This window comes from Wyeomyia smithii, chromosome 1 (assembly GCF_029784165.1).
Source record: "Wyeomyia smithii strain HCP4-BCI-WySm-NY-G18 chromosome 1, ASM2978416v1, whole genome shotgun sequence".
Lineage (NCBI taxonomy): Eukaryota > Metazoa > Arthropoda > Insecta > Diptera > Culicidae > Wyeomyia > Wyeomyia smithii.
Window position 1 is genome coordinate 15356749 of NC_073694.1, and position 22743 is coordinate 15379491.

The 22743-nt window shown below is 38.4% G+C and overlaps 1 protein-coding gene across 5 annotated transcripts in view; it reads right to left on the reverse strand.

Moving 5' to 3' along the window:
- The window catches only part of LOC129718983 (eye-specific diacylglycerol kinase), a 431099-nt gene that overhangs the window by 35635 nt on the left and 372721 nt on the right, over positions 1–22743 (reverse strand). For all 5 annotated transcript variants that reach the window (XM_055670277.1, XM_055670281.1, XM_055670276.1 and 2 more), the window contains 4 exons: positions 7679–7808; positions 7381–7601; positions 7219–7301; positions 6973–7147 (listed from right to left, as the gene is read on the reverse strand). In XM_055670277.1, coding sequence (XP_055526252.1) covers positions 6973–7147; positions 7219–7301; positions 7381–7601; positions 7679–7808 — 609 coding nt within the window. The remainder of the gene's footprint in view (positions 1–6972; positions 7148–7218; positions 7302–7380; positions 7602–7678; positions 7809–22743) is intronic.

Below are 22743 nucleotides of genomic sequence, written 5' to 3' on the forward strand. Positions count from 1 at the left end.
GATAACTTCGACACCGTAGTTTATTTGCTCTTAACCATCATCGTACGGAATACGCAAAAAATGGACCTAAAAATAGTATGATGAATTCTTATAATCAACACTGCGAAGCCATTGACTTTACGATGTCCCGGTATAAACGGGACGATACGCGATACGCAAATAACGATATTGTATTCGCTCCAGTTTGATCAAATGTGTGTTTGCGGAAGCAGAAACACCCGTACGCAATAACAGACTATATCGTTGTTTGGTAAAGCCTTATAAGATCTCCTGGATGGGCTCCCCACCATTGTCCGGTTATTGTACGAAGAAAATTCACTCTTTGTTGACATTTTTTCATCAGATACCTCACGTGACAACCCCAGGTGCCTTTAGAGTCGAACCAAATACCAAGATATTTGTGTACCAAAACCTGAGAAATCGTTTTACCCATTAATTGTGTTTCAAGCTAAGCAGGTTCATGCTTCCTAGAAAAAACTACTATCTCAGTCTTCTCCGGAGAGAATTCGATACCTAGCTGTAAAGCCCAAGCAGACAAATTGTCCAAGGTATCTTGCAATGGTCCTTGCAAATCGGCAGCTTTGGCTCCTGTAACAGAGATTACACTGTCGTCTGCAAGTTGTCTTATCGTGCATGAATTTGCCAGACATTCGTCGATGTCATTTACATAAAAGTTGTAAAGAAGGGGGCTTAAACATGAGCCCTGGGGAAGACCCATGTAGCTAATGCGAAAAGTTGCCAAATCACCATGCGTAAATGGCATATGCTTTTCGGACAACAAATTATGCAAAAAATTGTTTAAAAGTGGTGAAAATCCTTGTCGGAGTTTACCCGAAAGAATGTCAATAGAAACGGAATCAAAAGCTCCCTTAATAGCCAAGAACGCAGACGCCATTTGTTCTTTGCGAGCATACGCCAGCTGAATATCTGTTGAAAGCAACGCAAGACAATCATTCGTCCCTTCGGCACGGCGAAAGCCAAATTGAGTATCTGATAGTAGACCATTTGATTCGACGGAGTATCATTTTTTCCATCAATTTCCGGATACAGGATAGCATTGCAATCGGCCTATAAGAGTTGTGATCAGAAGCTGGTTTCCCTGGTTTTTGGATGGCGATCACCTTCACTTGCCTCCAATCCTGCGGTACAATGTTTTGCTCCAGGAACTTATTGAACAAGTTCAACAAGCGCCTCTTGGCATTGCCGGGTAGATTCTTCAACAAGTTGAATTTGATTCTATCTAACCCAGGCGCGTTATTGTTACAGGACAGGAGGGCAACTGAAAATTCTGCCATCGTAAAAGGTGATTCTATCGCGTCGTGACCCGGAGACGTATCGCGAACAAAGTTTTGCTTAGGAACAGAGTCCGGACATACTTTCCTGGCAAAATCAATATCCACCGACTTGAAGACTCCTCGCTTTCTTTGACCGTTACGCGATTCCGCATTCTTCGGGCTGTGTTCCAAAGAGTGCTCATCGATGTCTCCTCCGACGTTTCGTTTACGAACCGACGCCAATATCCGCGTTTCTTTGCTCGGACCAAGCTTTTAAACTTGGTCTCAAGCTCCAAATACCGCTTAAAGTCGTCGGGTTTACGTTTCACCCGAAAGAAGGCCTTAAACGCGTCGGATTTTTCCGTGTAGACATCGGAGGACTCTTTGTCCCACCATGGAGTGGGAGGCCGTTCTTTGATCGTCACGCCGGGATATTTCTTCGTTTGGGCTTGCAACGCGGCGTCGAGAATCAAGCCCGCGTGGAGGGTGTATTCTTCAAGTGGTGGGTGATGTTGAATCGACTCGACAGCTTCTGAAATCATTTCCTCGTATAACTTCCAATCGATATTCCGTGTGAGGTAATACGGAATATCAACTGATCGCGTGCGAATTGAACCATTATAAATTGAAATTTGGATAGGCAAATGATCGCTACCGTGGGGATCAAGGACTACCTTCCATATGCAATCCAACCGTAGCGATGTTGAACATAAAGATAAATCTAAAGCACTGGGGCGCGTTGGAGGTTTCGGAACGCGTGTCATATCCCCGTTGTTTAATATTGTCATGTCGAAGTCGTCGCAGAGGTTATAGATCAAAGAGGAACGGTTATCATTAGAAGGGGAACCCAAGCCACGCCGTGAGAGTTTAAATCTCCCAAAATCAAACGTGGTGAGGGAAGAAGTTCTATTAAATCAAAGAGCAGCCGTTGCCCAACCTGTGCTCTGGGAGGAATATATATTGAGGCAATACAAAGCTCTTTACCTTGTATTGTCATTTGACATGCGACAGCTTCGACGCCTGGGACCGAGGGGAGGTTAATACGATAGAAAGAATAGCACCTCTTAATCCCTAGAAGTACTCCTCCGTAAGGGGTGTCTCGGTCAAGGCGAATTATATTAAAATCATGGAAGTTAAGATCTACATTTGAAGTGAGCCAAGTTTCACAGAGGGATAATGCATCGCATTTATGATTATTAATCATAACTTTAAATGAATCAATTTTGGGGATGAAAATAGAGATAGAATCCTTCATCTCAGCCGATGAATTAGCCATCGAAGGATACGATCGCTGCAATGAGGGGCCATTTCGCAGTCAATTGCTTCAAAAACGTTTTAACTGTTGGTAGAAATGCCAGCAGAAGACTTTTAAGAGGATCAGTTATGTTAAAATTTTCAAAAATCCAGTCCACGATATCTAAAAACTTCAACAGTCCAGATTCTGGCTGAATCTTGGACGAAAAAGAAGGAACAGTTGGTTTTTTTATGTTTCTGGAAATGCCGGAAACTCCTTACTTGAATTTAATTTTGCCAATACCGGAGGAGTTTTCTTTGGATTTTCTACAGCACTTCTTAGTTTCTTAGTATCAGTCACTTCAGATGGAGACCTTCTCTGTCCTTTCCTAGGAAGCCTAGGAGAAGAAAGGTTTTTCCTCTTCCTAGATTTCCCGGGTTCAACAAAAGAAGATTCCCCAACTGAATCGTCAGAATCAGACTCATCGGATGGCAAGACCTCGAAGAGATTCGGGGAAACCAGTTTGGTGGCAGCGGCCTCTTTGAGCATTCCTGCGAAAGTGCGCTTAGAGCGCTCTTTCAGAGACCGCTTGATCTTGTCTTGGCGCTGTTTGTACGCGGGACATGCAGACAGCTCATGCGGAGTTTGCCCACAATAAAGGCACTTTTCAGCACCCTTATTACAGGCGTCATCCGCATGTTGCTCTCCGCACTTGCCACAACGTGCTTTATTGCCACAGTGGGAGGCCGTATGGCCCAACTGTTTGCACTTGAGGCAATTCATTACCCGCGGTACAAACAAGCGCACGGGTAGACGCACCTTATCCACGAGCACAAAGCTCGGCAGAGCAGACCCGGCGAAAGTCACGCGAAAAGAGTCTGATGGGGTGTAAGTTTTTACACCCTTGTCGAGCGATACTGAATGTAATTGCTTACATTCAAGTATCTTGGCTGTTGGAAGGCTAGAATCCTTGAACAGGCCTTTTCTAGCCTTCAACAGGTCCTCGACAGTCAGACTCGATACGCTGACCACACCGTCAATCTCAACTACGCGAGCTGGAATGTACACGTGGTACTCCCGCGTGAAGAGCTCACAAGCAGCAATCTCGTTTGCTTGCTTGAGGTCGGGCACCAAAATACGCAGTTTATTCGGGCGTACTTTAGTTATTCCAGTCACGGTTGTAAACCGTGCCAGATCCCTACAAATTTGCATTGTGTTTAATGCTTTAACTTTCGGCCGGAAATACAGCCCCAATACCAGCTTTGCCCTCCGGATACTGCTTAAGCCGATGGGTAGCTTCCTGCGGGGCTCCATTTTTAACCCTTGGAACTTTGTATCCGGGAGGGCTAGGCGGTAGAACGAGCGGGTTTCCATCCCCGCGTTCGTCATCCATGTTGGACGCGTGAGCCACACACGCAAAATGCCAATCAGCAGATAATATTGTAGAAAAAAAAAACAAGAAAAAAAACTACTTAGCTTCTGCAGCCGCTCTCCACCACAATCAGCGCACGGGCGATGCCAATCTCCAGTCCTTCACACAAGAATCCGGTAGCAAAAGCTGCAGCCGTTCCAGCCACACAGCAGCACCAATACAGCCAAACAGCAGTGCGCCGAGTACTGGATCTCTCACAGTAGCGACACAACGCCTGAGTCTGTGGCGTACGGTAGCAAAAGGCGAAGATGCTTTCTTTTGTCTTCAATAGACGACGGCAACGAGCAGCAGTGCACACGCGACACAATGCACGGTGACATTGAAGGCGGATTACTGGTCGGCACTATCGAGATCGAAATAAAATTGCGACCGAACACGACGAGAGCACAACTCGGAATGAGATTCGGAATTGTACTGAGACTTGGGTTTATAAATAAACTAGAGAATGAATTCAGAGGTTCATTTTCAATTCGGATTAACTATTCGATTCGGAACTTAGAGTTTGACGTTCTGGATTCGATATGCATTGGATTTAAAATTAGACTTAGAATTGCATTCACAATTAAAATTGGAATCCGATACAGGATTGGGATTGGAATCTGAAAGGAGATTGGGCAAAAATGTATGAAACTTGGTATTCAGTTGTATACCGATGTGTTATATATGGTTCGGAAGGTCTCGAAGAGTCGAGAAAAAGTTACTATGGGGCCAAAAAAAATCTGCCGTGGGAAAAAAAAAGTTAAAGCCCATTGAGGCACGAGTTCTAGGGTTAAGCACTTTCAACGAAAAAACATAACATCTCAAAATTTTGTTCGGGATTGGAATTAGAATTATCTTGGAACAGGGTATGAGATTATGTTGATGGCGGTTTTTTTATGAGGATCGGATTTTGGTTTGTATTGGGAATCGGAATACTGGATTTTTTTTTTTTCAATTTGAATTCGATAAGGGATTGGAGAAGAAAATGGATTCATCAATCAGATTGGATTTGTTTTAGGAATTAAACCTGAGATTCGATGTGGCGTTACAATTGAATTAATTTTTTTTATGAATTTTAAATTCCATATAAAACTACAATTACTACTATTCATAATCAGAATGGTATTTTATTGAATCTACTTAATTTTTCTAGTATCAAAAAATATAATAAAAATGTGAAAAAGATTAAGATTTAATTTTGGATTGGATTAGGGATTAAGTAAAACGAACTTATGAAAATTTGCTCTTTATCATAAGAGAGACTAATTTTGTCAAGAGTTAGTCAGTAAGCACCACACAAAAAAAAGGAAAGTGAGGAGTTTGAGAACAAACCCTTGCTAAAACCCTTTGACATCGAATGGCTTTTAAAGTCAACAGTTATTTTTTGTAATTTTTCAAGATTATTCTCCATTGTATCACATTTTAAGTTACATCAATGGGAGTATCCAGGCCAGGATTTGCTCCGGGCCTTCCGACGTGAGGGCCGCCCCTAGTCCTGAGCCAGACGTGAAGACAGAGTGAGGACTTTTTTTTTATTCGTCACCTTTTTCCAGCGAAGCGAAGTCATTTTAAAATTTGAAATTATCTTACCTTTAATTTTTCTAAGAAAAGACGGCCCCACGGAAATAACTTTTCCCCGAAGCCCCTAAATCCGGCTCTGGGAGTATCCACAACATGTCTTTTAGTGATTGAGTATGAATGAAATGGTTTTTCTTAATTTTTGTTCGGGTTGAAATAAAGGGTCACAAAAAAGCAATAGTTTGCATTTATTTAAAGGTAAATGGTCTTTCGCATATAATCATGTACTTTTGTCGAAAACTGTTCAAGAATAGTTACAAAATATATTTAATGTGGTTCCGAATTGGATAAAAGATTTGAACCGGGATAGAATTTCGCATAAGCATTCTAATTGGAGTTGGGACTGTATGCCAAATTGCTTAGTACTCAGAGTTGCATTACATATGAGAATTAGGATTTAATTCAAGACTGGGATTGAAATCGAGATAGTGCTTGGGACAAGTATTGAAAATTTATTTGGGATTTAATTAGATTTGAAATTCGTATTTGAATATAGAAATAACGATCAAGCGTGTGGTTTTATTGTTTGTTGTTCTTGAGATTGGAATGAAATAAAAATTTGGGAATGTAGTTAAGATCTTGTTGTAAATTGTGTTTGAGGTTAGGAGTTGAAGAAAGGAATATGTTTCGAAATGACATCTGGGATCTGGTTCGGATATCAAAAATTGATTTTTCTTTTAAGATTATTTGGAAATTTTCAAATTTGTCAATATTTGAGATTAAAAGCTTAGGACTTGTTTTAGAAAATTGTGACTGAGATCTAAGATGAAAAAGGATTTCAAATTCAACTTTAACCTACAAACACACAGCAAACAAAATTATGGGTTGAATTTATAATTTAGCCCTGGGAGAATAGTCTGCGTCAATTTGTTTCAGCAAATAGATGCATTTCCAATCATTTGGAAGTCGGGAGTCAATTTGACGCATGATTATCCTTTCATGTATACCGGAATATGATTACCTTTTCAGGGTTAAACAACCTTTACATCGGTAAAAATTTAAGGTTACATTTGGTATTGGATTTTGAATGGAAATTGAAGATACAGGTTGCGATTAAATTTCAAATTTGATTTGGGATTTAATTTGAATTTGTATTTATAATTAGATTTTCAGTTATATCTAGAATTGAATTTAAAACCAATCCCTAAAAATATAAAAAAAATAATAAAAACAAATCGAGAAATAATAAAAACAAATCAGAGCTAAAACATATCTTGAGTATGTTTTTTTAGCAGTAGTTAGATATTTCAGTTTTTGCAATACAACAATCAATAAACTCATGACGGCGGTACGAAGTTTGCCAGGTCAGCTAGTTTAATATAAAACTGAATTCAGTATTGGGTTCGAACTGAACTCTAGATTAGAATTGAAATTTGTTTCGTATCAGATAGGATACAACTTTGAATTGTAGTTTAGTAAGAATATGAAACTGACCTTGATATTTATACATAATTCGAGAAACAGAGTATACTTACACCACCCCAGCCGAGCGCCCGAGCCAGATCGTTGCCGGTACCGAGTGGCAACACTCCGACCGCCGGTGGCGGTATAAAGTTGATCTGGTCGAGCACCGAAAGGACCCAGCCAACAGTTCCGTCGCCACCGCAGGCCAGCACCCGGAGCTGTGGCACTTTGCGAAACATTTCCAATCTGAAATATACGTGGAGCAAAAATTGAAATAGTTTCGAAACCAACAGTACGGTAGAAGTCACAGCACATACCCCATCTTTGGTCCACCTTGCGTCAGGTCGAATACCTGCCGAGGATTTAGCAGCCACTGGAACTTTTGCAACAATTTGGCACCCTTGAATGAGGAGAAAACAATAAAAAAGTTTTTGTTAATAATTTTTTTCTTCTAGAAGGTTTTTCGACAAAAAACTCACCTGATTACCGCCGGATTTCGGATTGATAAAAACCAGCACCGGCGTGACGTTTGCCGTCGGAATGGGCTTGATCACAAAGGTTCGCGGTTCCTTCGAAACCGACGCCTTTTTGCCAGTCTTCTTCTTCTTTTGGGGTGTTTTCCGAAGCGACGACTTGAAGCTTCCCTTGCGGGGCAGCTTCACGATCCAGGACGGTGGCACAACGATACTCCGGTGGGTGCCTGTTAGAGGGGAGGAATGGCAGGAAATCAATCAAACAACACTTTCAAAGTCTTTGATTCTGCTTTGTGCTCCTTACCAAGGGTGCACTCCTCGCCGATCCGTTCCGGGTTGAAGCATGCTTCCTTGTTATGATATGATGATTTACACCAGGCACATGATAAAGCAACAATTTCCTTAGAACTAAACGAGAGCTTCGCTTGTAGGGACTGCATCGGGACCGAGAAAGAAAAACAAGAATGTAATAAACACCATTAGTAACTGCTGCCTTGTCATATCCTTTCGGGGGAGGTCGGGCTTCGAGCTGACTCGACAATGAGGGAAATTTTAATCAGCTCAAGTGGTAAATGGACAGAATCAACGTCTTCAACTGGGTGTGAATATCCTTTTTTATGTTTTTGTTGAAAAAGTTTCTTTTTTCAAGGGTACAACAAAAACTGGACAATGTTGGGCTGCTATTTTAACGTCTTTGTTTTGTGTTCTGTGGTGTGAACTTTTCACAGCTTTTTTTCTAAGAGGTTTCACTTCTAACAAAAAGTACCTTTTTGTTCTGGGTGTAAAATATGCATCCTTTTCATCCAAAGTATTAGTTGGAAGTGAATGCGAGTTTTAAAATGCCAAAGGATAAAGCAAGGAAAATTACCACAAAAAATTGAGGGGCTGCGAAGCGCAGCATTTAAATTTAGATTTCAACAAACGACATGCAATTTCTACTTTCCAGCCGGAGTCGGAATGTCAAGGAGTCAACGAGTGCCACGTGGATGAAAAGGTTGCTCAAGCCTGTAACAACAACAATAGGAAAACTTAATTCCAGCCGGCACAAACCGGGGCCAACTTTTCGCATTTGAATAATTTAATTCGTGACAATTTCATTTAACGTTGTCTGACACACAACCACACACACACAAACACAAGATAAATTTGGTTTACCAAACAGCTAAGTACAGGCAGGGTTTTTGCAGTTCGCAATAACTAACCAATTTTCCGAGAACGAAATAAAATGACCAATTCCAAGTTTCATCGACAATAGCAGGAAAGAATAAATTAGCGTGTAGCGAGGGTAGCAATTTTCCCGGTCAGGAACTGTGTGGTTTCATGATTCCACGAACCCACCCCTGGCATCGACTGCTGCTCTCCTCCTGCTTTCAATAACAAACGTCCAGCCCAGTTGAGCGTCAACTGCAGAATGAAGAGCCTTTACATTTTAAGCCTCCTCTCCTCTTAGCCCAATTTAAAGCGGTGTGTTGCGGTTCGATTGCTACGTAACTACTGCTAATGGGTTGTTCGACTGCTGAAGCGCTGTCAGTCAATCGTAAATCGGTAAGTGGTTTTGGATTTCGACAGACTAAAGGGGGCGGAGTAAAGATTTGCATTCGGGTTCGAGATGCTTTTTGGCTAGCTACAAAAGGGTTTGCTTCTAAGCTAAGCTTAGTTAACTATCGTTGGCCAGAACTGGGGTTAGTATTTGAATGTAAATAGACCTGTACATTACAATCTCCAACTAAATTGCTCTAACCCTTGTTCGTGAAATATTATTGTTTCGAATGAGAACGTTGACTTTTAAGTTAAATGAGAAATCATTCTAATATTAGTCATTCTGTAAACTTATTTGTAGGATGATCAGAATTCCACTGCACCTACCACTGACATTGCAGCCAATACCGCTGTTGGTACCCGATGCTACCCGGGGCTCCATAACTATGACCATCCTAGTAGCCATCTAACAATAAAAGGATCGGTTTGAGCAGGGACAGGCTCTTATACAAATCCAAATAGTGCATACTAGGTATATAACTCTGTCGACCGTGCTAGAGAAAGCAAGCATCGAACTATCAATCAACACAATTTACAATAGTTCGAATAATCATAATATAATTTCTTGCATTTGGACAGATGCATAAATGATTTTCCAATCGATTGCTGCAAGAACGAAGGAAATCTGCATGCATGTTTTTCCCTTTTTTTGCAAACATCGATCTTCACAGTGTTTTACCGAAGTAAGAAAGCAGCTGATGTTCCTGTCTATTCTTATTTTTACAACTATGAAATAAACAAACGGCTTCAGTGAAAACAAGCGCACTTCGAGCAGTGCTTCAATTTTAATCGATTGCGAAAGGGAGCTGAATTCGAGATTTCTTTCTTCGCAATCTGTGCTGTGCTTCTACCTACTATGTTTTTCCTGGTAAAACATTTTCGAATGGCGACTTGCTGGACTTGGTGCTCGATAGCGATAAAGTGCATTGCACCGTAAAATATTGATGCCCCAACAGCTGGAATATTTTTCCCTGGCTTCGATTCGACCCACGGGAGCGTATAACTAGCGCACACCGCTTCGTTCCGTTCCGGAACGGAGGGGATTCGATTGAGTGAAAAGTTTGCTTTCTGCTTTTACAATTTATGGTAATAAAAATATGATGTGGAACAAGATCGAACGAAATCAGCAACTTTTTAAGCTTTTCTCTTCGCATTATGATAAAAGTACAAAAAACGGGAAAACTTTCAACTAGATCAAACCCACCCTCGGGTGGGTTTCGCTGTTCATTGTAGAGCGCCAGTTACATCTTTTTATTTCTTTTCTAAAATAATGATGCACTCTTCTGGATATCATTATTATACCCGATGTTTCATATCTTAGGGAGTAGAAGAAAGGGTCGTAATTCGTATTCCCCGGTGCTGATTGTAAATTGGATTGAAAAGTACTTCACGTCTCCACCAGTACCGGGCGACTCCATCGCACAGCGATTCAATTTACCATCAGCTCGTACGTAAGCCATCAAATGTGAATGAATCCGAAACCCAGCTGCGGTGTTGACCCTGAACCACTAACCCGGAACGGACGGATTTTACGCCTTTGACCCTGACAGACTGCTGCTGCAGTACCTCTTCACTGCTTCGACACTCCTCTGGGACCACCGCCGGAGCTCCAACTGCAGACATGCTCGGAATGCTGATGCTGTGATGTTTATGCAGTCAGATCGGGGAGATTTTCCTTCGCTTAATAAGCATGCAGTACCGAGAATGAGAAATTTTATTTCATATTTTTTTCGTTTCTTTTCTCTCATCGCGGGATGAGTACCACTGACACAGGGAAAAGAATTCCAGCATTAAAGTCAATGGTTGCGCTCTGGTTTGCTGACTCCGCTCAAGTACCAGTGGATAAAAGTTGCCCTCATCCCGTTCCACAGTCCATCCTTGCAGAGTGCAGAAATAATTCACTCGTCAAAAAGTAATAACACACCAGCCAGCCAGCAGAGACACACAAAGGAACGTTTGCTTTCCGTGCGATGATTTGTTTTGGTGGAATGTATGCATTTAACTAATGTAGCGCTCTCTTTGTTCCCCAAAAGCATGTATTACTGCGCTATACTGGGTCGTAGAATTCCGAGTACCGCGCGTTCGTGCTCGTGTTGGCTTCCAACAGACGAGCAGACTGCTGGGGGTTTACGACGTTGCCAAGACAAAAAGACATTAGCGTGATTCAAATTAAGCAAACATAAATAAATCAGCTTTAGTTGAAATATGTGTACAGAGAATGAGCCAGAACAAACTTGATACGTAGAATACACTCAGAATCGGAAAAAAAAAACAGTTATTCATCTATCATGGCATTTTGTCCGTCTTTGGTTTCCATTTTATGGATCTTGGCATCTTCCTAACAGGCAAGTGTTTGGAAGATAATAACTAATCATACAGATAAAAGCAAAGCAAATACTTGGTGCTACATTCTGATTCGGAACTTGACCTTCTGTTTACTAAACACAGACTTCGCAGCCAACCGTTAGGTGTACAGGACAATTGCGGGGCTAGCGCTACGATCCTACTGACACTAACAGTCTCTCCCGAGTCAAGACTCGAACCTACGATGACTGGCTTGTTAGGCCAGCATCGTACCTCGAGACCAGCTGGAGAGGCTCATACAGATAAGCAAACTTCAATTTTCGCTCAATTGGATGAGTCGATGAATTAACTGAAACAAATGAAACGTCTTGTATAAAACGTCTGGAAATCATCATAATAGGAATGTCCAATCTAAATTCAAAATTTTAATATTTTTGACACATTTTTGACGATTTTTTAAATTTGATTTTGATATATTGATATAACATATTTTTGGCATTTTTTTTTCCACATTGGTGGTATACAATTTTCGTCGTTATTTTCTTTTAATTATGACAACAGACATAACATTTCAATCATGGCATAACTAAAGAAAATTAGTCAAGGAATCCGAAAAAATATAAATTTGAAGCAGCATTGTGCATTTGAAATTTTAAGTTGCATTTTTCGGCAAACGAGTATATTATGATTACAAATTTGATAATTCCATCATGTTCCTTAGAAAAATTTTCACGAAAAACTCTTATCACCCCGAAGTATTATAAGCAAAACACAAGTTACAGCATTTTTGAGAAAAAAATCAATTTTTTTCTGGTTTTAGGCATATATCTTTTCTAAGTTGTTTTATATATTAGGATATCATATATCAATTGACATTCTATAAATTGCATTTTGTAGAAAAATAATCAAGGAATCTCAGAAGTACATGAATTTTGAGCAGCACTGTTGCCAGATATTAATTCTTGGATTTGAATAACGAAATTGCGTTTTTCGGCGAATTAGTATATTCTGATTTCAAGGATTTCGGTGCGTGCGCTCGACTGCGGTTCGTTTTTCAAAAGTTTCAGGCCAATCTATCGACCGCTATTGTTCTCGACTGCGCCAACCAGTGTTGTTAGTCTCGCTCGTAAGCAGCATACAACACCTCATGTGAGGTTCTCGGTGTCGCCGCTTTCACACAGTAGAGAATTCTCCAATCAAGCATTTTCTCGTTCTTTCCTGCTTTCTTTCTTACTCCCGCGATCATATGCACACACTCCTGTCTACTCTTCTCGTGTGTACTCGTGTATACCTACTCCCCAACTCGCGAGAACGACCAGCCGAAGACAATTGATTCAAGATGCTTTGCGATGGTTTCAGAGGAAAAAAATTTCCATTTAGTCGAGTACTCCTACTCACTAGCACGAACTGGTGTGTACTCTTTTACGGTAGCTGAGTAACAATACGAAAGAGTTTGTTCGTGTCGGTGCGTGCTTGCTGCCACTCAGGGAAATGCATGAAGAAGAAAGAGTATCTCCAAAGCGTGTGTGCAAAAGACTTGAGAAGCGTAGCATATGTCTCGTTCTCAAGCAGAAATGAGAAGAAAGGTTTTGCTACTCGCTCGATTTGCAACGCTGGCGCCAACAAAGGTGATACGAAATTAGGCGGTTTCGTACTACCGGTGAAAGTGATAATCATATCCGGCAACGGAGTTGTAGTGTAGTGGAGCGCTCTTCCCGCAAACGCTTGCCATAAATCTGTGTGAGTGAGTGCAAGGTTAATTAAAAAAAGCAAGAGAAGCACGAGTGCAGGAAGATCGTTGATCTCCCGTGCGACGCTTCTCGTACTAACACAGTAGTTCTGATAAGGAACGGGAACGACGAGGATCACAAGATAAGTATTAGTGTTAGTGACATTTTGCTTGTAATTTTTTCGTTTTCCGATTGATTTGTAGCAAGAAGCGGTAGAAGGGAATCAGTGTTGCGAAATTTCGACTGTCAACTGATTGGAGCTGAAAGTAACTCTCGCTTTTTCTCGTGCTTGTGACCAGAGATGCCACATTTCAATCTGTATTTTAAATTTGAAAAAATCTTCTACAGATTTGCGGTTTAAAAATTTGCATCAAATTTGTAAATTTAGTGAAAAACTCGTAAGGAAAATTTTGCAAAAATTATTATGGCTTTGGATGCATGAAACTTTGTCAATTTTTCTATTGAATAGACAACACTCGCATCGAAAACAAAGAGAAAATTGGCGTGAAATGTCGTGTCCCCTTGTGTCTGCGTTGGTAAGAGGGAATAGAATGGTCCTGCATAATGCATCGGTGTAAACGCGTATCCGGGCCGGAGAGTTTTGCCCATGTAAATATTATTTCTCTGTGGCCGGCGCAGTAGTAGTAGTAGTAGTAGTAGTAGTAGTAGTAGTAGTAGTAGTAGTAGTAGTAGTAGTAGTAGTAGTAGTAGTAGTAGTAGTAGTAGTAGTAGTAGTAGTAGTAGTAGTAGTAGTAGTAGTAGTAGTAGTAGTAGTAGTAGTAGTAGTAGTAGTAGTAGTAGTAGTAGTAGTAGTAGTAGTAGTAGTAGTAGTAGTAGTAGTAGTAGTAGTAGTAGTAGTAGTAGTAGTAGTAGTAGTAGTAGTAGTAGTAGTAGTAGTAGTAGTAGTAGTAGTAGTAGTAGTAGTAGTAGTAGTAGTAGTAGTAGTAGTAGTAGTAGTAGTAGTAGTAGTAGTAGTAGTAGTAGTAGTAGTAGTAGTAGTAGTAGTAGTAGTAGTAGTAGTAGTAGTAGTAGTAGTAGTAGTAGTAGTAGTAGTAGTAGTAGTAGTAGTAGTAGTAGTAGTAGTAGTAGTAGTAGTAGTAGTAGTAGTAGTAGTAGTAGTAGTAGTAGTAGTAGTAGTAGTAGTAGTAGTAGTAGTAGTAGTAGTAGTAGTAGTAGTAGTAGTAGTAGTAGTAGTAGTAGTAGTAGTAGTAGTAGTAGTAGTAGTAGTAGTAGTAGTAGTAGTAGTAGTAGTAGTAGTAGTAGTAGTAGTAGTAGTAGTAGTAGTAGTAGTAGTAGTAGTAGTAGTAGTAGTAGTAGTAGTAGTAGTAGTAGTAGTAGTAGTAGTAGTAGTAGTAGTAGTAGTAGTAGTAGTAGTAGTAGTAGTAGTAGTAGTAGTAGTAGTAGTAGTAGTAGTAGTAGTAGTAGTAGTAGTAGTAGTAGTAGTAGTAGTAGTAGTAGTAGTAGTAGTAGTAGTAGTAGTAGTAGTAGTAGTAGTAGTAGTAGTAGTAGTAGTAGTAGTAGTAGTAGTAGTAGTAGTAGTAGTAGTAGTAGTAGTAGTAGTAGTAGTAGTAGTAGTAGTAGTAGTAGTAGTAGTAGTAGTAGTAGTAGTAGTAGTAGTAGTAGTAGTAGTAGTAGTAGTAGTAGTAGTAGTAGTAGTAGTAGTAGTAGTAGTAGTAGTAGTAGTAGTAGTAGTAGTAGTAGTAGTAGTAGTAGTAGTAGTAGTAGTAGTAGTAGTAGTAGTAGTAGTAGTAGTAGTAGTAGTAGTAGTAGTAGTAGTAGTAGTAGTAGTAGTAGTAGTAGTAGTAGTAGTAGTAGTACAGTAATCACCCGGTTATATCTCACCCTGATGATTTTGGGCATGATATAATAGGAAAAGTGATAAAACCGGGAAATTTTTAATTTTTTTTTATTGAAGATGTTAAATCAATAACTAAATACGTAAAATCAGCGATTTTATTTTTTTTGGAAAATTTATCTGTAAAAACTTATGAAAAAAGCTGCAGTTGTTTTTTCATAAATCGATACATCTAAATAATGACAAAAGATAGAGAAAAGTTGTCAAGGGATGAATTTGAGAAAACTGTCTAAGCTTTTATAAAAAACATTTAAAAAATTCAATTTGAGATCCTGTACTGAAAAAAAAAAAATTTAAGAACAAAAAGTGACTATAAAAAATCGATCATCAATTTTTTTAAAACATTTTTTTAGATAGATAATTCAGTTGCCAAAAACTTTTCTGAACAAACCTGAAAAAAATAGATAATCTAAAAACAATCGATGTAAAGTTGCAAATAAATTACAATTAAGTTTTTTATTCGTTCATGTTTTTGTTTGAATTGGTGAAATGAATTACTTGCTTTTTTGTAGTGCAGTACCATAAGCAAAATATTAGATGTTCTCACAACACTAAACTTTGCCGAAGACAGCATGCTGATATCTCTTGCATATTGCAACCAGAAAAATCTTAAAATGTAAATAACGATTTTTAATGCCTTCTCATAGAAAACTTTATGTTGCTTGCAATATGTAAGAGATAGAAACATGATGTCTTCTGTAAAGTTTCTTGTTTTGAGATCATCTAATACTTTGCCTAAGACACCAAGCGTCTGGAGGATTGATCACCCAGCTTTCTACATCAAAAGATGCGTTTTCAAATATTTTGAAACTTCTCCGAACATATTATACGGTCATAATGAACATTTGTATCACTATGCAATTATTCGCACGAAAACAGAAAAATGTAACATTGTGCATCGGTTGAATTTTTAATGTAAGCTACATCCAGAATGATGTTATTCTACACAGAATTATGAAAAAAAAATCTAAAATATTGAAGCGTAATAGAAAATCAGTTCACCCTGACATTTTTTAATGACATGTTTTATGATGATAAAATCGGGTGAAAAATGTGATAAAATCGGGGCAGATAAAATCGGGTACAGATATAATCGGGTGATTACAGTAGTAGTAGTAGTAGTAGTATCGTTTTTTCACATCTTTTACGCTAATTCGGGATTGTTTTAAAACTGGTCGACATTTAACTGTAATATTTCATTTTTTCCGGTTTAAATTTTTGGACCAGTGTTATTCAGCTATATCAATTTCAAAACAAAAAACTTAAAAAAAAACGATTTCAAAATAGGTCAAATAAACTTTAGAAAAATAATAGTATGCGAAGTTCCTTAGTTTAGTAAGGTCTGCACACCTTCAAAACAAAACTATTTAATTTGAGAGGGGGCATGAAATCCTTCAATATCATTTTCATATGCTTATATTCTTGTTACCACTGAACGGGTTTTGAACACCAATGTATTGATTGATTATTGAAGTATTACGCACAATATTATCGAGTTGTGATGAATATGACACCAGTGCAACTGTAACAAATTTTATTCACAGTTTAAATTTGAAAAATACAATCACCTCGCTTTAAGATGTTTATTCTAACGTTTGTCTCAAGTAGCCCAGCCTTTTTTTCAAATTACATCATTCTCTCAGTTTCGCAAGCCGCAAAAACTTTTTTTTTCGTTAGTTCTATTTTATCGTGCATGTTTGTTTATTAATGATTCATTCATTTTTTAGTCTCTCTCAATCCTACTTATATGTGGAGAAGATTTGGGTTGCGAATCAATTGAAGAAGAGGAACTGAATATAGATGGTCTTTCAGAAATTAGTAATAATGCTGCAGTTACTGCCACGGCTTTCTAAAACGTGACGTATTCAAGTAGAGGGGTCAAGGAAGTTGTGATAGTTTGTGACAAGGGGGAGGGAAGAATGTTTTTTTCTAAATTTTGGGGGCCATCGTTAATGGATCAATATTTCGTGTAATGAGTTTCTTAAAAAGAATCCAGCGCCAAATTTCAATTTAAATCAGAATGGTTTTGTATATGTATTTGAATATAACATTTATCGGGAGTAACACCTATGTGGTAACTTGAAATTTTGATGAATAACAATTTACATAGACCTTCGTTTATGTATAAAAGAATCTCTTTTTTCAAATTCTTCCAAATTCTTTCAAAATCTTATACAAAGTAAATATTGTCAAAAATTAAATATATAGAGTTTTGAACAGGTTAAAAAATTTAAAAAAAAATCAGTATGTTGAAAACGTAGATAATATTACTTGGGAGTGTTCTAAGCAACGCTAGCAGAAACAGAAATTCCTTTCATCGCTATCATAAATGATTCAACAGATCGTCGATTAAAAAACGGAACCCCCACCCATCGTAAAAGTCAAGTACTTCCACCCAGCTGGACAGTGAAATCCAGTACCGGAAGAAGAAAAGCCCGCATTGTCGCATACCGACCTGACCCGAGATTGAAGACCCCAGCTATCGGCGTGGGTTTTACCTAATGAACTCTTGTTAAAATCTCATTCCGAAACCATACCGCGCTTCGATAATGGATGGCAACTGGTAGACTACGCAAGTAGTAGCACGGAGTGGATCTGTAATTTATCAACCCCGGCACGGTCGGCGAACAGGATGACTCTGTTTCCGGGATTCTTCTGTTCGCCCGTATGCCTCGCATAGAAGGTAAAAGCGAAGAAAGGGATTTGCATAGCAAATGTCAAATCCTACCGGCTCTTTCTCTCGCTATTTTCCTCAATTCCGCTGCGTTGGAACTGCGTCCCTTCTACGGGTGGTGGGGTGGGGTTTGGTTGATAGATTACAGCCACTTACTTTAGCAGTGAATGGAGAGCCTGAGTGTATGCAAAAGGCAGTATGGTCGCACATTCCTGCCATATTGCCCTTTCTTTGCATAGAGTTTTGCATAACTTGAGGGATTCTCCGAACATAGCAGCGAGAAACTACATTATTTCTTCACTTTAACGGTATTAAAGTGATGTAGTTATTTGACTTGATTGTTTTCACTACGTCAGTTGTTGGTCCAATATTGATTCCTTGAGGAACTTTATCCTCAAGTAAAGTTATGTTTCAATTTAAAAACTTTCAGCCTACTTTTGAAGTTCAAGGTATTCTTATCTGTAGGTAGAAAAAAGTCCCAACCAAAAAAGTCCCAACCTCTATCTGATGGAGTTGATGAATTAGTCTATGAAGCGAAAAAATATGTTTACTTCGCGAAAAGACTGATAGACCGTTGCCACCGGATTCGGCTAGACTAGACTGACTGAACGATGCCATTTTATCATTTTGCGTTGAATTTGCATTACCACCGCGCGAATATATTTCTGTTTTGTTCCTCCACTTCCGGCCGATTTGTTTTCTCCGCAACTGACTGATGGCAAAAACTTCCCCGACTGTTGCTGATTAATCAATCTCCGGTTGAGTTTATCATAATAAAGAAAAATGTTCGAAACAAAGTCTGCTTCTCGAAATATTTAATTGAGAAACTGAAACTTGCCTTCTTTCGCTGAGCTCGTGCTGCTCACGACGAAAAATAATAAACTTAGAAGACAGTGGGTGGAGAAAAAACCTATTCACCACATCATTGTTAAGCCATCATGATATTATTTTTTGCTGTCGTGTGAAGTAATCGGAAAAATAAAAAAAAAACACAAAACGGAAGATGCGCGTCTTATCTACCATCGCAATATACTTTTGTTCCGTGACTTTTTTTTTGTTCGTCTAGCCTTGTTGCTTACTATCGAGAATTTGCTAAATTTACTGTCGCATTTCTTTCGAGGAGGGGCCCAGTATAGGATAGAGAAGTAACAGAATGCTTTTCGTGTTTTATTTAGTTGCTGCGATCCGGTAGTGGAAAGAGGAAGTGTCTTCTTGGGGTAGGGAAAATTTACCCAGAGTGGAGTGCCTTCCGTTCAGATTATCGCCTGTGTCAGCAATCAGGATTTTTGTCGTCTTTTCTTTTTTCAACGAGCAATTGAGTTGAGTTGAACACAGTTGATTTGTCTCGTCTTATTAGAACTCAATCAAAACTGATGTTATGTAGGAAAAGACAATGATTATTTGAATGCGCACGAGAAACTGTTTATTTTCTGATGCCAGACTTTTTTACGATCAGCTTCTAGTTGATGACAACTAACTTACAAAGGAATTCTTTGTGCTTAATGAGGCAAAGGTGATCGAACTCTCAGCCAAACTAAAAATAGCTGAATAAATAGTGATATAAAGCAAAATATCATATATATATTTTTTTTACATACGTGATGAATTTAATCTAATTAACACTTTTTGATATTGTGTTTCTCGTGGTTTATAAATGAGCATCACGAATTTTACCTAACTCAACACAAGCAAAATTATGTTTATTTGCTCATAATTTCTTAAATCCACCAAAATGAACAATGTGATCTAATCCAGTCAAATACTTAAATTCTACTCTGAAAATAATTTCGAAGGCTTACCACACAGAAGCTTCAGATAATATGTCAAACAAATTTATCTATAAATTCTGACAAACGACGGTATTCGTAGAATTAAAAAAAAAACATTTGTGGCAGAACAAATTGAAAAAGCCTGAATAAATCTTAGCGAATGAACGATTAATGAAAAACATTTTCCACCTTTTAGCAGAAAATCAAAATCGAACTGTTACAGTGCTGAACTTTAGTTCTTCAACTTTAATGCAACACAAAAAATATAATCACCGGTGTACCTTGTGAACGCTTCCACTGCGAAATGGCTACAACACTTTTAAGGAAGTCAGAAAAGACGAGAAATATGAATAAACAATGATTCAGAACACCACTCGCCCCATTAAACAATAGAAAATGTAACATGAAAGAGATATCCGCTGTGTGGTACCATTGTTTATTCGTTGCGTGTCGAGCAGAAGACCTACCCTAGTGTAGGTTTGCTTTCAAGTCATCAGTTTTAACTTTTCCATAAGCTTTACCTTCGAGACATCAAAATAAACTTGGCTCATGAAAGCAAACATTAGTGGATCCGTTGGGAAAGGAAGGTTTTATCTCCATTTTTTGTAATGCGGATTCAAACGTTTGGTGTCTACTCATGGACTCCTGCGGTGACGATATCTGCACCCAACGTTGGAGCATTGTTCGTCTTGCCAAGGCGATTTCTCGAACGCTCCGTTGGAGTATTTTTTATTCTGTCACGTCGCTCATCGTAGGATTAACCCAGCTATCCGGTCCTGGAGGCAGCAGCCCCGGAAGTTCAGTTTTTCGTATTGTCTTTTACCGTTAGTTTGCGATAGAACATTTGATGATATTTTGCGTCACGGGGTGGGCTGTTTTAAGAACTTCGCCATGAAAAATGTAAAGACACTGTATTGCAGGCTATTGCCTTCGGTATCCACCGAAGAAGGATTTACCATTTCCTGTTCCACTGTGTTTGAAGCATTGATCTAGTATGCAGTGCACTCTTCTGAACGGAGTAGCTTCACTTTTTTCGCCATCACAGTTAGAGTTTGACTGATACAGCTGTCTTTTTCTTTGTTAACTCATGGGTTACTATGATTGATGATGCATGAGTAGTTTCGTCAGTGCGATTAAAGATAAACCCATGAAAAATCGGCAAATTTTGTTCATTTTTTCACCGCAAACGTTACATAGAAACCTTTTCAACTAAAATATATCACTTAAGTCAAATGTGAGGACGCTTTCGATTAAGAGCACGAACGCGGCCAAATAAAACACTGTATACTGCTGCTACCGCTATACTACTTAGTTAGGACCATCCTAGTGGTCATTTACTAGTAAAATGATTGATTTGAACAGAGGCAGACTTTTGTATAGCCCAAATGGTACATTCCCGGGTTACTAGGTATATAATTCTGTCAGCCGTGTGAGGGAAAGCAATCATTAAGCAACCAATCCGATCATTCGAAATCTGCATTTCAACAAGGCTTGACCATTGTCAATACAGTTTTTTGCATAGTTAATTCTCTAGTGCCCAAGTTAATTTTTGGACGGACTTCGAAAAAACCACTATAAAGTTGTATAAACATTTTTTAAGTTCTTATTGAAGCTTTTTAGAGGTTCAACTGAAGAACGTCTAAAGGCAGCACTGGGCACTAGAGGGTTAAGGTCTGACAATTTTCAAGGCTAAATTATGCGTTTAGTGTCGTATGAAAGCAGATCACAGAAGACACAGTATTTCATTACTCTGTTGCTGGGTGTTGAAAATTGCTGAAGCAAAAAAAAAAAAACATTCACTTCGTGCTGAGCTAAGAGCTGAAGTCGAATTTACAACCGCCATTGTGAATGCATTTGAATGAAGTGTAAAGAATGAACAAGATAATATAAACTCTTCAATTTAGTATTACATTTGCCCTCAAAAGGACAATTTGTTGTACAATTTGATATCGGATCTGATGCTGATTGCATCTCTGTGCTATCCTGGGGTTACTCATGATTTCGTATGCTCGATGTTTCCAAAATCTGTTTTACCCACAGAAAGTAAAAATATAGAGGTTCGTTCAGTTGTAATTTTTTACCTTAGATTTCATCGACGTTAGTAATGGAAGAAAAACGCGAAAAATACTTGATCCCCTTTATCTTTTCCAGAGCTAACTTGAAACTGATGTTCTTTAAGAGTGACAAATAACAATAAAATTACTTTTAGGCTAATAATTAATATAGTTCTATTATGATTATTAATAATGTTTTAAATACCACAAACATGTGTGCAATTGCATAGCACACATTTTCTCAAGTTATCTTGTTATCTTGTTCTATTATTCATCTCAGCCCGTATATTGCAAACAGGGAAAAAACGCATATTTTCTAACTAAATCAATCTACTAATCCATGCAGTGGATTCATCTTAGATTACATTTCTCATAAAATAGAATCCTCCAAAACTCACTCAAAAGCTCTAAATTTAATGTTATAGTCGGGTATCTGCACTCGAAAACTCATTTATTTCTATCACCAACCTCAGAAAACAAATTCCGCGCATTGCTCTATACGGTTACAACCCAATGTTTTTTTCATCATAGCGGACCACTTTTCATTTTAATCAATAAACAAAATCACTCACTACACTAAGAATACTTAAATCTTTGAAATGTTCACCTCAAATTTCCAAACACAATTAGCAGAAATGTATGAGATGAATTTTTACAAATCCCAAACTCCAATTATAATTTATGTAAATCGACAGCACTGCAGTGGTTACCTAGGTTACCAATTTCGCACGTAAACAACTTCATCGGATATCTAGGTAACCTACGACGGTTTGCGGCTACGTTCATTCATGAAATTGTGATTCATTGATGATTAACAGTCCGATGAATATGAAAACTTCGTGAGATGAATAATTGAGCAGTAGGGTGTCCCAAAAAAAATCGATGTTGAAAAAGTCAAGGTGCTCAGCCCTAAACTGAAAGATAATGTTATTTATAGCATTTTTGTAGAACATTTCGACTTTCTAAAAAATTGTTTTCAGGTTGCCCACACGTGATATATAAAAAAATGGCTTTTTTAAGCTACAAACCCACTTTTTTGCACTTTTTTCAATTCAGTTCGATTCCTACATTTTTTCGTACATTTATTTTTTATTTTTGTGGGATTGTTTTTGAATATCTTGCCTGGTTTGGATTAGCATTGTATTCAGTTTTTTGACTCTCAGAGGCCATTAAACATCACAAAAAAAAATATTTATTCTAATAATTTTTAGATAAAACCCTTCAAAATACAAATAAAAAAAACTTTGAGCAGGAACTGAAATTTTACGACGAAAATTTACATGAAAAAAAATACTTGATATCTCATCGAGGAGCTGAGATGTTGGCATTTTTCTATGTGATGGAAAATTATGCATTTTAACAAATATGTTAAACTACTGTTTTATTTTGGGCGATAAAAAATAACAATGTTCAGAAAACAAATGCGTTTTTGGATGGCTGATAA